This window comes from Hydra vulgaris, chromosome 04, assembly GCF_038396675.1.
Source record: "Hydra vulgaris chromosome 04, alternate assembly HydraT2T_AEP".
Lineage (NCBI taxonomy): Eukaryota > Metazoa > Cnidaria > Hydrozoa > Anthoathecata > Hydridae > Hydra > Hydra vulgaris.
In genome coordinates, this window is record NC_088923.1 from 27,054,695 (window position 1) to 27,068,167 (window position 13,473).

At 26.2% G+C, this 13,473-nt stretch overlaps 2 protein-coding genes across 2 annotated transcripts in view; one reads left to right on the forward strand and one right to left on the reverse strand.

Annotated features, from left to right (window-relative positions):
- Positions 1–2,316, reverse strand: part of LOC100213386 (translocation protein SEC62) — a 33,570-nt gene extending 31,254 nt beyond the window's left edge. Inside the window, exons 1-3 of the mRNA XM_065795929.1 lie at positions 2,236–2,316; positions 1,963–2,083; positions 719–824 (exon numbers count right to left, since the gene is read on the reverse strand). Coding sequence (XP_065652001.1) covers positions 719–824; positions 1,963–2,083; positions 2,236–2,271 — 263 coding nt within the window. The 5' untranslated portion in view covers positions 2,272–2,316. The remainder of the gene's footprint in view (positions 1–718; positions 825–1,962; positions 2,084–2,235) is intronic.
- A 242-nt stretch (positions 2,317–2,558) lies between these two features.
- On the forward strand, positions 2,559–13,222 carry LOC100214296 (RNA polymerase II subunit A C-terminal domain phosphatase SSU72). The gene is made up of 5 exons (XM_065795930.1): positions 2,559–2,737; positions 5,312–5,455; positions 12,474–12,616; positions 12,699–12,817; positions 12,913–13,222. The coding sequence occupies exons 1-5, from the start codon at positions 2,637–2,639 to the stop codon at positions 13,012–13,014; spliced, it is 609 nt and encodes a 202-aa protein (XP_065652002.1). The 5' UTR covers positions 2,559–2,636; the 3' UTR covers positions 13,015–13,222.
- The last annotated feature ends 251 nt before the right edge of the window (positions 13,223–13,473 follow it).

Below are 13,473 nucleotides of genomic sequence, written 5' to 3' on the forward strand. Positions count from 1 at the left end.
GAGACAGGGTTAAGGTTAGGTTCAACTATTGTTATATTTCTACAAATATTTGTTTTTGTAAATAAATGAATAAAAATATGAAATATAATAAATAATAATTAAATAAAAGTAACAAAAAAAGATGTAAAAAACATTTTTATAACAAAAAAATTTAAATGTGTAGAAGGAGAAAAAAAAAAAATGTAAAAAAAAAAAGAGTAAAATTAAAAAAAAAAAAAAAAAATGTTTTACAAGAATAAAAAAAACATCCAAGTAAACAACTACTTGGAATATATATATATATATATATATATATTATATATATATATATATATATATATATATATATATATATATATATATGTATAGACTTTCAAAATTTAATACTGCAGACATGGTGATGCCATACTAAAATAGGGATAAATAAAGTAGGGAAACTTACTTATTGGATGAACCTTTAGGTTTGGAATAGGGCATGGTTATATCTTTTCTGATATATTTTAACATTAAAAATTTAAATTTGCGAACTAATAAATAAAAATCTATAAAATTATGAGTAAATACATAATAAAACAGATTAATAGTTATAATATGTTGGAGCTTCAGTACATGAATATACTGAATTCACTTATCCCTATTTCAATATGGTCTCAGTTTCATGTAGACCTAAATAAGTAAATAGCATGATAATTTAAAATATATATCAAGTTAAAAGATTTAAAAACTAATTTTGAATTACTTGGTTAGGAAAGCAACAACAGACTCACGGTGAGTAAATTGTACAGTTAATTTTGAGTCTCCCTTTGCCCATTTTGAATCCAACAGAAAATCAACAGCTTTTGATCCTAAAAAATTAATAATTTTAAAAATTAAACAGACATGCTGGGGTCAGTCAAAATAAAATACAAAAATAAAAAAGTCATATTACTTATAACCTCAAAATAGATTTGGACTTGCCAACTTTGATAATAAACTTGTATTTATTTAGTTTTTAACTGTGTATATAAGTGCTTTGAATTAAGTCTATTTATTGCACTTTCTGAACTTGCAGCTTTTAAAATATTTTGCTGACTGTTTTATTATTCTTTATTTGTTTTTTATTTTATTTTTATTTATCTTATTATAAAGTGTTCATTTTATGGAATTTAGAAAAGATCAAAGTTTTAAATTCATTAATTTGAGCTTAATTTCTTTGAAACTTTAATATTTAAAAGTTTGAAACTTTGATATTTTCTAATGTCTATTAAGATCTGTTAATAGAATAGAACCCACATTCAATACCAACCCAACAGTGGTGCCTTAAATATTAGTTATGTGACATGAAATTTTTAAATTAATTAAATACTTGATCAATATATATCATTGGAAAGGTCTTTGAAAAGTGAATTCAGTGTTTGAAAAGTGATCATCAAAATTGAACAATTCTATAAAAAGTTAAGGCATTTTAAGTACCAAACTTTACATATTTCTTTTGCTTTAAAAATGGTCTAAGAATGATTTTATTACATATTAAACAGAAATATATATTTTTTGATTATTTTTGCTGAAAAGTAACACTAATTTTTTCAAAACCAGTTAAGTTGGATATTTTTTTGAATTTATTAAAAAGATAAATCATTTTATTGGTGTTTATATTCTTTTAACAGAAAAAAATTATCTGTGATATTTCAAAAGTTATAAAAGTTTTAGTAACACCCCTTAAGTAAATAATTTGAAAAATTAACAAGTAGCTGTATGTCCACCTTGAAACAGCCTTGTGATATTAGTGTTTACAGTACTTTTTAAAAATTTAATTTCAAAGTAGAGAACTTTAGTTTTGATTTTAGACCTATGTTTTTAAAAGTTTACTAATTAACAAAAAGTTCTTATAATCACTCATAAAACAAACAAAAAAAAAGAAAAAAAAGAGGGATGGGTTTATTATAACATAAAATACATTTTATTCATAAAAATATATTATAATCTTTTCTAAAAAAAGCTCACCAAAAAAGTAAAAAGCTTCATCACCATACATGGTAGCTTTCTTTGTTTCAAGATTAAATCTTAAGTGCTTTGCAATACTTTCTTCTTCAGACGTAGGCTTTATATTTTCATCAATTGCCCCCTATAAATATTATTTTTAACATTATTCACATCTTAAATCAAAGAGTAACTTAACGAATTTAAATATTCTAATTATTTTAAATATTAAAAGGATATGTAGAAACATAGGAATTATATTTGTTTTTATAAAGACTCTTCAACTTAATGACTTGCTTTTTTCTTTTTCTTATTGACTCGCTTGTCAGCCATTTTGATTTTTAAAAAATATAAAATTATCCGAAGTAACTTGAAAAAAATCTGACGGTCGAAAAAAAGTAAAGTCTTGTGAAATATAACTATTTATTATTATCATATTGCTGGATTAGAAAATACATTAATAATAATTAGTTATTTTATATATTTAATACAAAATAAATAAATAAAACTGAAATTTTAAAAAATTAAAAAAAATATATTTATATTAAAAATTTTGTTAGTTACCCCCTGGTACCCACAATGCAGTTCTTTAATCGTATTTTTTTTCTTTTCTTTCCTGTTACGTGTTATATAACGAAATTTTGTGTGGAAGGCGTTGCGTTTGTCAGAATTTCTAAAATTATATTCGAGAAACAGTGATGGTGCTTGAAAAAACAATGAAGAGATCAAAGGACTTGAAAATTGCGGTGACGTGTAGTAGTAACCAAAACCGAAGTATGGAAGCTCACGGTGTTTTGAGGTTGTTAATGTTATTTATGTGTTTTCCTTGTTTTAAATTAATACTAATACAAGTTTCATTTCTGCAAAGAATTTTTCTTGTATTTTATAAAATACAAGAAAAATTCTTTGCAGAAATGAAACTTGTAAGGAATATAGCATAAAATCACTTTTATTTTCATTCATATTTTTAATTTCTGTTCAAGCTAATATTAGAAACATAAGGTAAATTGTGTATAAAAGTAATTGTGTAAATCTGTTTATTAGATATGTATTTGATAAATTTTTAAAATTCTATCATTGTTGATTACTATATTGGGTAATAGCTACAGTTAAGTGGCTTAAAGTAGAGTAAATTTTCATTTTAAAAAAAAGGGTAGAGTATAAACACAATTCAATAAAATAATAACGAATAATATTATTAATTGATAAATATTTATGATGATAATAATAACTCAAATATTTGCGATAATAATAATAGTTATTTCTTGAAACAAAAAAAAGAGTTCAATAAAACTATATTTGTAATATTTTAAGATGTTTAAAAGTTAAAAAGTCTCTACATTTGAGAGTACGCAAATGACTTTATTTATTGCTGCTTAACGGTAGAGTATTACCCTGGTTTATTTGTATTAAGGAGGCGATATTAATGAAAAAATTTGTGAGACCTTGTCATTATTATAACGCGACATTTAATTGTCTTTTATAATAAGTTTAACGCTTTTAGGCTATATCTGAAATTTTGTTGTTGTTATTTTTTAAAGAAATAAAAACAAAACAACAACTAAATAAAAACAAAGTAAAGTATATAACATTTAAATAAGGTAATAAATGATTAAATAAAGTAAATATTATAATTTTTATACATTTATATGATTATTATATTTGTTATTAATTACAAGTGTCCAAGTAAATTACTAAGTATTATCTGGTAATCCTACATGTCGATGTAGTGGCACTGAGTCAATATTTGTAAGCCAATATTCCTTTATGCCTAAAAAGTCTATAAATAATTTAATACTGTGCAATAAGCAAACAAAATGAATTTTATGAGGCTGTCTAACTGTAGGATTACCAGATTGTACATTCAGTATTTAATATCTGAAAACCATTTATAACTAATATCTGCTTTGGTGATTAGAATAGAAATAAGGCTGACTCGAATGGTTTAACATAACTCAATATTTACTTTGACTGCTGTAAAAATTAAATTAATTGCTGTCAAAAATTAATTGGCTTTAAAACTCAATAAGCTTCATTTTATTTATATATTCAATAATTTTGGTCATTACTTGCTTTAAAAAAATACCTGTTAAAATAAAAAATGATTGAATAAATAAAAATTATAAATAAAGTGTAAACGTGATATATTAATATTTTATTAAGAAATAAGAACAAAATCACAATTTAATATTGTAAATTACATTTTAGATATTCAGTAACTTCACATTGTAAATATTCAAGTTGGGAAATGTCAGTACTATTTATGCTCTCTAAGATTTTGTTTTTAATTTATCTAAGTCCTGCCTAAAGTTTGTTTCAGATTTTCCTAATGCAATTCTTTAAATATAAACAGTTTATGTATTGCTATGTATGTAAAAAAACTACAGTCATATTTAAATTTAGTTTACTAAATAAGAGTATTCAAAACCTTGTCTTTCATGATGATTTCTACTAAAAAAATTGTGTTATAGGATTGTAAAATGATAAAAAATTTTTTTGATAATATAGTTTTTTATGTGCTTCAGGAAGGTGCTATAACTTTTCACATGGAATACAACTTTATACTACAACTAAGGAATGCCTTGTTAAAAGTTGTGGTATAATAAATTTTAAATGTGGTGGTTTTCTTATGGCATGCTGTTGCAAAATAGTATTGCTACATCAACAAAGGGTTTGGGCTAGAGCAGCAAGCTTTTATTTTATTTTTCCTCTCTCTTTCTGAAATCTAAATCCTAATTAAGCTTATTTTGAGTTTATTTTTGTTATTCAAACCAGATTTCAAGAATTTTTTACTCCACAATAGTTTTGAGATGAGTCCCTAAGTTTAAAACTGTTATCCAAATTAGCAATTCGAAATAATCATTTTTGCAATTTTGAGACATCGCATGCTACCCATTTAGTTGATAGAGTCCTGTGTAATTAAATGTTTGTAATTATAGTAATATAAAAAAAGTTTTTATTTTATTATCTAAAATTTTTTTAATGCTTATTTTTTTAATAATTTTGTTTATTGCTTGCAAATCAGAGATTCTATATAAATCATTAAAATCACAGATTCAAGAATTCTAGTCTCTCAAGTGTTTTCTATTCGACTAATAAAAAATTACAAATGCAAAAAAAGGAAAGTTACTTTTATTGCCTTGACTATCCTTTTTTTATTGAAAATTTGTCTTGGCTTTTAATGTCCAATCTGTTTTTAGGAAAAATAGTTGATTGCAAAATTTGTGTTTTTATAACATATAAAATCATTAGGTTTCAAAAACTTGTTTTTAATTTTACTATTAAGCCTACCTAAGTTGTAGTATTCCCAGCCATGGTCCCAGGTTACTTGTAGTTAAAACCATTAATCAGATATTTTTTTTTTTATATATAGCAAGCGAGGTTTTAATGTACGTTCTTATGGCTCTGGATCTTATGTGAAGTTACCTGGACCGACTGCTGATAAACCAAATATATATCATTTTAATACACCTTATGATCAAATGTATCAAGATCTTGCTCGTAAAGATCCTATACTGTATCCAATTCAGTTGTTAAGTTTAATTGTTCAGTTTTTTAATTTGAACAAATATATGGTATATCTTAATGTTAAATGTTTTATTAAATTTTTTTTCAGTAGTATAGGTTGTGTATTGGGTTTTTAAAGTATTTTTTCAATGTCTTATCAAGTTCATTCCAACTTTAAGAAGTACAAAGCGAAGAAATTTGTTACATATGAAATGTGGTGGAATCATGCCATGAGCAAATATGAATTTATTTATTGTTTTTGATTACATAGCTCACAAGGTTTTTTTAATAAGATATTTGTAAATAATTTTTAAAACTGTAGTTACACTTTAAAAATAATTTAAATAGTTTCGCAATGTTTATAATATAGTAGTGACCTAGTTATAGTTTACTTTACTAATTCCAAGGGACAACTTTAATAGATTGTTTGTAGTATGGACATGTTTTCCTTGTTTTTTATTTAACATGGCTAATTTTAAAGGTGTAATAGAGGAGAACTATAAGTAACTTCTCCTTGCGTTCATTGCATTTTGTAGTTATTTGCTGCTATTTTTAAATTTAATGATATTATACTTATTAGGAAGTAGTCTTGCATTCAGCAAAAAATTAAATTTGTTGATATAATATATGAGTTAGTGTATTTGTACATTTGTTACTTAAAGATGTTTTAAGCGCTTTAAATCGTTCAAATACTGGATAGTATATTTGAGGACTTTTAATAGCTATATAACTCATTAGTGTGAAGTTTTGATTTCATGGTGATATCTGATCTGGTTATGAATAACAGTTTTGAAATTAGAGTAATCTATTTTAAAAGGTATGAATAAATTTGTTTTCGACCTTAGTGTATTATAAAACTTTTGCTTTTATTTTGTATCCTGTTAAATAGACGTCTTTTGAGATCTTTGCCCTTTTTACTTTTGTTTTGTTTTATAAATTATGTATTACAGTTGTAGTAACGCCAGTGTTTTTTATTTACTTTACTTTTTTGATCAAACAGCTTTTAATGTATTTGCGGCGTATAAATAAGAAATATTTCGATTTATAATTTTTTATTATTCATTTTTAATTTAAGTTGAACTAATTTATTTCAAAATTGAACTGAAGATAAAGCGAAAAAGTCGAACTGGTTAATCACTTCGAAAGTAGTTTGCACAGGCTAACGTTAAGTCACGATCATCTATAAAGTGAGTTATAGAAGATTTCCAAATAGTAAAGCGATTACCTTCTTGCTGATTTTAGGACAATAGCTCTAGATGTTGGACAGTTATTGTTCTAATCAAAACCGACGGAAATACATGTTTATTTAAGTAAGTCTTCCTTTTAAGAAAGACAATTTTAAAGATTTGTTTATAGCTTCGTCGATTTGTATGAAGTTTTAGCGTAAATGTGCTTTTATTTTACACATTTTATTCGCATGCAGCCTTATCAATACATTTGAATTAAAAATTTTAAAAGCCTTTCTAGTCTTGAGTTTAAAGCTGAAATTTATATGGTGAATTGGTACTTTCCTCTGCATCATTACCCATGGTATTTAAATTATAGATAATTTTAAGAGAAAGAAAATAAACGTGTTTCTATTTTAAAGTGTACTTACGTGTTTTCTTGGCAGACTATTATGCTTACTGTGATAACTCCCAACCCATTTTTACTTAAGAAATTTTTATTCGGAATGGTTACTTCAGAGATTTGAAAGATTCACGCTTGAAATCTCCGTTATCCAATAAGTGTAATAATCCTATTTTGATATTGTATAAATTCTCCTGTCGCTCTCGCCCGCTAGATTAAATCAAAGTTTTTCATGCATAAGTGCACTTTAAAAATGTAATTCTGCTTTGTTAAATAAGTGTGATCACAATAATGAAACTAAAACTTTTAACTCGAATAAGTTAAATAATTTTATTGACTAGATTAGCGCTAGGTTAAACTTTCCTCAAATCAGAAAATAGTATAATTCAATATACTATTTGTTTATGTAACATATATTATACTATTTAATGTGAAATGACAACTTCTTCAATATTATCGTCAATGTCGCTTACTACCTAAATTATACTTAACTGACTACTCTATCTATATTAATATTTCAAATTATCTAGTTTATTTACTTAATTATACTAAATTAAATAGAGATTGTAATTTGCGAAAAGCATGATTATAATTTACAAAACTAAACAAATAATTGGAAAAATGAATGATTGATGAAACTAACTACAAAAATGTTTTAATAAAAAGATTCATATTGTGAAGGAAAACAGCTTTAAAAAAATATATAAATTAAACTTTTTTTACAATGGTTTTGTGGCTTTGCTGCCCGTTTGGGTAGGTGAATATTTTGCACCGGAATGCGTTAATTATTCTAAGATGCTTTTAACTAATACTTATTAATCGTCTGGCGGGTTGTTATAAGTGTACAATAATATTCATAACAGTACGTTTTATCTATTCCAGTAACATCGAAATCTTTAATATTTATTGCATCTCTACTCTGACTTCCTGATCTTATTTTTAAAAATGTATGTTTCTATTAGCAACCATGAAAGTTAACGTCTTTATTTTTAGTTTATCTTATACATATAAGTATAGTTGTTGCGCGAAATGAACCTTAAATATTTTTAAGGAACTTTTTAATAAGTTAATCTTACATATTAAGTTTCTATTCGTATAAATTTCTTCTGAAATATTTAGACTTTTTCCGTCAGCTTTCCGTCCGATTCTTGATCGCTTTTCATTATGTTTATTTGTGTGCATTGTTTAACAAAGACTGCTACGTTAAAAGTGTAACAACACTTCATTACTTGTCAACTGGTCAAATTGGTTTTGGTTTTTTTTTATTACATTATCATATATCTATTTACACATATATGTGCGTACAATTAGTTCTAAAAACGCCTGACTGTTTTTTTTAGAAGAAAAGACTTAAAATAAAAGTTTTCCTCACTGTTTATTGTACTATGAATACATATATGTGATAAGTATCAAGATAAAGATTTTCACGTTTGTTGTAAAATAAACTTCGCTATTTCTGAAGGTGTTAACACTACATATCTTAGTTACTTGATTTCTGCACTATTATGTCATTAAAATACGTATTCAATTAGGTTTGTTTTTTTAATAAAAAATAAATATCTCCATTTTTATTAGATTCTTTTTTCAATAAGAGTTAATGATATGTTTTAAAATTCTATTGCTCCGCTAACCAGTTCCTTTTAATCATTATTTCTTAGATTTATACTTAGTTTCACATTCTCAAAATTCAAATGCGGTTATCATTTATCTTCAAAGTTACTGTAGATAATCATTATGGTTGTTATTGCGCTTATATATGAAATAAAATTTAGTCTTTTTACGTTTTTGAGGTACAACGGTAAGTCAATTTATGTATGAATTTTTTATTTGTAATAGTTAAACACCGCGGCTTTGTAATTTAACTTTATGTCGCGTATTACATGACGCTTAAAGGCAACATATCAGGTTGTTGAATGAGCCTTTATTATGACTGATTTTTAAGTCACTCATATTTAATTTTTTTAAAGAAAGTTAGACTATTATATACAAATAGTCTAACTTACGTAATATATTAGTCGATCTTGTAGTTATGGCAACGTTTCAGATTTTCCATAATATCGATTATCTGTTTTTTACTCTTATCAATCAGGAAAAATTTAAATCTTATTTTAGTATGGAACTAAGATGCCTTGTAATTACGGAGATCGTATTCTGGTTGCTAGCGAAATGTCAAAATTTATCTCTATTGCACTATGGGCTTGTTTTCCTTATTTTTGAATTAAGCCTTGTGTAAACCCGATCGAAGTTATATAATTCTATCGAACATGTAATTGCGACATCAATACTATGGGGACTGGAATGCAAACATGTTTTGTTTTCATTGTTTGTTTCCGAAAATCATGTATGAAAATTTAAAATAAATTGAGCTTCCTTATGCCTAAGAATTATATATTTCAACCACCAAAAAGCTGGTCTACGCTTTGATGTTAATCAAATTAGAAAAAGTTTGAAAAAAGGTTTGTTTAACGGCAAGATTTACTTAATTTTACTAAAGTTAGTCCTAGGTTCCTTATTGTGTAGTAATAATAAATAGCTCCAAGTTTGACATAACTCATTTTTGTACGAAAAAAACTCTAAATGTCTGTTATAGAAGCAATAAAATTAAGTTTTGTAAATAACAACTTAATACTGTTTATTGATGTTTAATTCCTAGATTTCTAATACATGCAGCAATTATCCATTATATGTTCTATAAATTATTTATCTGACCATAATATGTTTATTTATCTTATAGTTATTGTTCTATTGTAAAAGTTTAATCGATTGCGTAACAATAGATGTATGTTAAAGTAACGTTTTAGACATAATGAATGTCTTAAACTATTATTAATAGTATCGATGTTCACTCATATTAGTTAATCAATGCAATATTAAATATTATGGGTAAGATATTTCAGAGTGTTTTGCGTCATAAAATCGTATCTTAAAATGTTTATTAATCAAAGTAAAAATGTTCTTTAAAAGAATATATTTTTACATTTCTTAACTTCCAGATTTATTAGTGCCAGTCTATTTATTTTTTTTGTTTCAAATTTTCAGACTATTTTGTTAGTTTCTTAAGATTATCAGTAGTCAATAAATTCGCGTTACAGAAATATAGAAATGTTTAAATATTTTAATACAAAGTATAACAGTTCTGTATTATAAAATACGAATAGTTGTTTACAACATCTATAACTATCAACTAAGTCAAATATTCGTAAACGTGATTTTGATGTAAAAATGCTTCTTACCGATGCAACTGCTGATACATTGTTTTGCATTTGTTATTTAAAACGAATACTAGTATTAGCAATAAACATCCTCGTGTTGTTGTTTAACTCATCATCCATGCTTTTTTGTTTCCTCAGTTAATTTTTATTAATATAAGTCGGGTTTATTTTTTAGGTAAACTTTTGTAGACGTGGTTTTTCCACCTTTATCCAAATTGGCTCCCGTTACTGCCAGTTCTACTATGTGATCCTTCTAGTCCTTTTTTTTTAAAATGGGCAAAAGAATTTCGTCAGCCTTTATACCTCGGGGTCAGGGCCCTGTGTTTGCCTTTAGATATGCGTATCGAAATTAGTTTAGTAACTATTGGTTCTACATAAACTTATTGCAAAAAGGATTAATCTTTACCACTTAGCTACTACTTAGAAGACGTACCTTTTAATTGTTTGGGTTATAATAAAACTGTAAAAATTATTGCAGCGTTTGTTATTCCCGGTTTGAACGAATCGTTTTTCTATACTTTTAAGTATAGTAAAACATACTTATTATCTTTAGTTAAATTTTTTCACTGAGGTAAGAATGAAATTATTTGATCTTGGTCAGGATTTTTATTCTGTTCATAATTTTTTGTCGTATCTCAGTCTCGTATTTCTTAAAGCTAATACTTTATGAAGAGGATTTAGTGTGATTGTATTCCTCGTAATTTCTTAATAAATTCTTTTAAGCCTTCTCTTAAAAGCCCAGTCTTTTGACCAAGGGCAGATCCGTGAAGGGGGGGGCGATCTTTCTCCGCTCATTTATTATCCCTCTTCCCACCTAGAGTTTCTTGAAATAATAATTTTTTCTTTATACTTCACCACGTTATTTGAAAAAGATTATAATTCACGTTGTTTGAAACAGAAACTAATTTAGGTCTATTAGGCGACTTTAAAATAATTTGAAATTATATTAAAATTGTGTTCTTGTCTGCTCACTAACCCTACAATCCTAAAATCTCCTTAGCATATGGTCTGGATCCGCTCCAACTTTCAATTTGAAAAAGTTTTTAATATAAGGTTAAAAATTCTGTATTTGCTCGAGTTAATCAAAGTAATACAAGTTAGGAATTCTCGAGTTTAAAACTTTACCATCATACTAATTTTATAAATAAAAATTTCGTATTTTCAAACTACTCTACTTTTAAAGTGAAAGCTCGCACTCACTTGCATGTTAGGTATGACAAAGAAACAATAAACATCTTTTCGCACCGTTATTAAGATTAAATTTCATTTTGATTTGCTTTTATCGTACAACTTTGGTCTCGTTCTTTTTTGTTGATTTGAGACGCAGATGCTTGTTACAACAACGCGTTTATGCTGAGTCAGCTAATTCTTATTTACTATATTTACTTATTTACGATTCTTATTTACTAAAAAAAAAAGACGTACAACATGCTGGTTTGTAGAATACAACGCAATTGTAACAATTTATCGCAATTAAACTCTGAGAATGAATGGCTTTTATATTTATTTTTTTAGTGTGATTAAAATTATTTTGAAACCTAAAAGATAAATCTTTTGATTCAGATTTGATTTCTAATTAAAAACATTTTTGAAATAAATGATGTTTCCTTAAGTGCAAATTAACGAAAAATAGCGAAATCGCCGGGTCAAACGCACAGAAACTCATTGTGGTCAGTGAAATGTAAAGGGAAAGAAAAAAAGTTTCAATGCAAATTAGTTTTGAATAGTTAATTAAAGTTGGTGAAACGTTTGCACTCATATTTAACTCAACAGATAAAATAAAATATATTGATTTTTAAAATAAATAATATTCATGCGTTTTGGTTATTTTAATTGTGGTCAGTGAAACACAAAGAAAGAAAAAAAAAAAGAGAAGTTTTGATGCGGATCAGTTTCGAATGGTTGGGGTTGGTGAAACGTTCGCCCACGTTTTTGACCAATTTTTGTCATTTATGTAGGTTTCTCAAGAATAGGTTATGATAATTATTATAAAATCGATAGAATAGAATTTTTATATTTTAAAGTGGCAATTTTTTATCTCCTACTTTATCTTCCACTAATTTTTTTCCTACTGCGTAATTTATTGTATTGCAATAGTTACTCGTCAACGACGAAATAACATTAAAGTTAACTTTATTTGATAGATTTTCTTGACAAATGTATTTATCTTAAATTTACTAAGTGAGTCAACTTTTATATTTTTATTTGATGAAGCTTTCAAATTTACCTTAACTAATATAAAAATAGGTATAAGCAAAATGGCATTCTTCATATGTTGGATCGCAACCGAAGAATAAAGAGATCTCCCGAACGCTTCCAGGATGATAAAAGTTCGGAGTTTGATATTATAATTACTGCTGAAGAAAAAGTTTACGATCAGGTTCTGGAAGGTAATTTGTGCATCAGTGTTTTGATCTTTCTTTTTTGATCTTGTTAGAAATAACATTAATTGTTAGCTTTTATTTTGAATAGAGTTTAATAGGCGAGAGCCTCAATCATACAGACCTGTACATATAATAAATATTGAAATAGCCGATAATCATGAAGAAGCAACTTTAGGCGCATTTCAAATTTGTGAGCTTTGTGAAAAGGTGAGAACTTAATGCAGTAACTGTGTGTGCAAAGTGAGTTTTGAATAACTAAAGAATATGCTTTTAATTATACATAAGTAAATTTTAAATTTTAGCTAGAAAAACCAGACGACTTGGATGATGACATTGCAGAAATATTGGAAGAATGCGAACGAAAATTTAAGCGGAACATTTTACACACTGTTGCGTTCTACTAGTATTGTAAATACAACTTTGAATCGTGGAAGTGGTTTCATGGTTTAATCGACTAAAAAATAAAAATTTCGTGCTAAGCACACCTGCATGACTTAAGTTTTTAAACAAAAAATTTATGTCTATTAGCTTTAGCGCTTTGTATCCGACCTGTAAATATTGTTTTGCAAAATTGTAAATATTTTTATACTTAGAAAAAATTAAATTTATTTATTCATTGCAGTTTTTTTATCCTGGGTAAACAGTAAGCACTTTACAAATACATATCTGCTATAACTATATTAAACGACGCTCCCAGAGAGCAAAAGGGGCATAACGTCCTCGTTGTCACGTTAAATTATGAGGCAACAAAAAAAAATGAACTTTATAAAAGTTATAAAACATAACATTTTTATTCAAAAGTTTCCGTGTTCCTTTCTTTTTTTTTCTAACCAGGTGATATCAAATCTAATATGCACACTTCT

Coding starts and splice junctions, on each gene's coding strand:
- LOC100214296 (XM_065795930.1), top strand. CDS start 2,637: ATGGTGCTTGAAAAAACAATGAAGAGATCAAAGGACTTGAAAATTGCG. Junction 2,738..5,311: donor GAAGCTCACGGTGTTTTGAG/GTTGTTAATGTT, acceptor TTTTATATATAG/CAAGCGAGGTTTTAATGTAC. Junction 12,818..12,912: donor TTTGTGAGCTTTGTGAAAAG/GTGAGAACTTAA, acceptor TTTAAATTTTAG/CTAGAAAAACCAGACGACTT.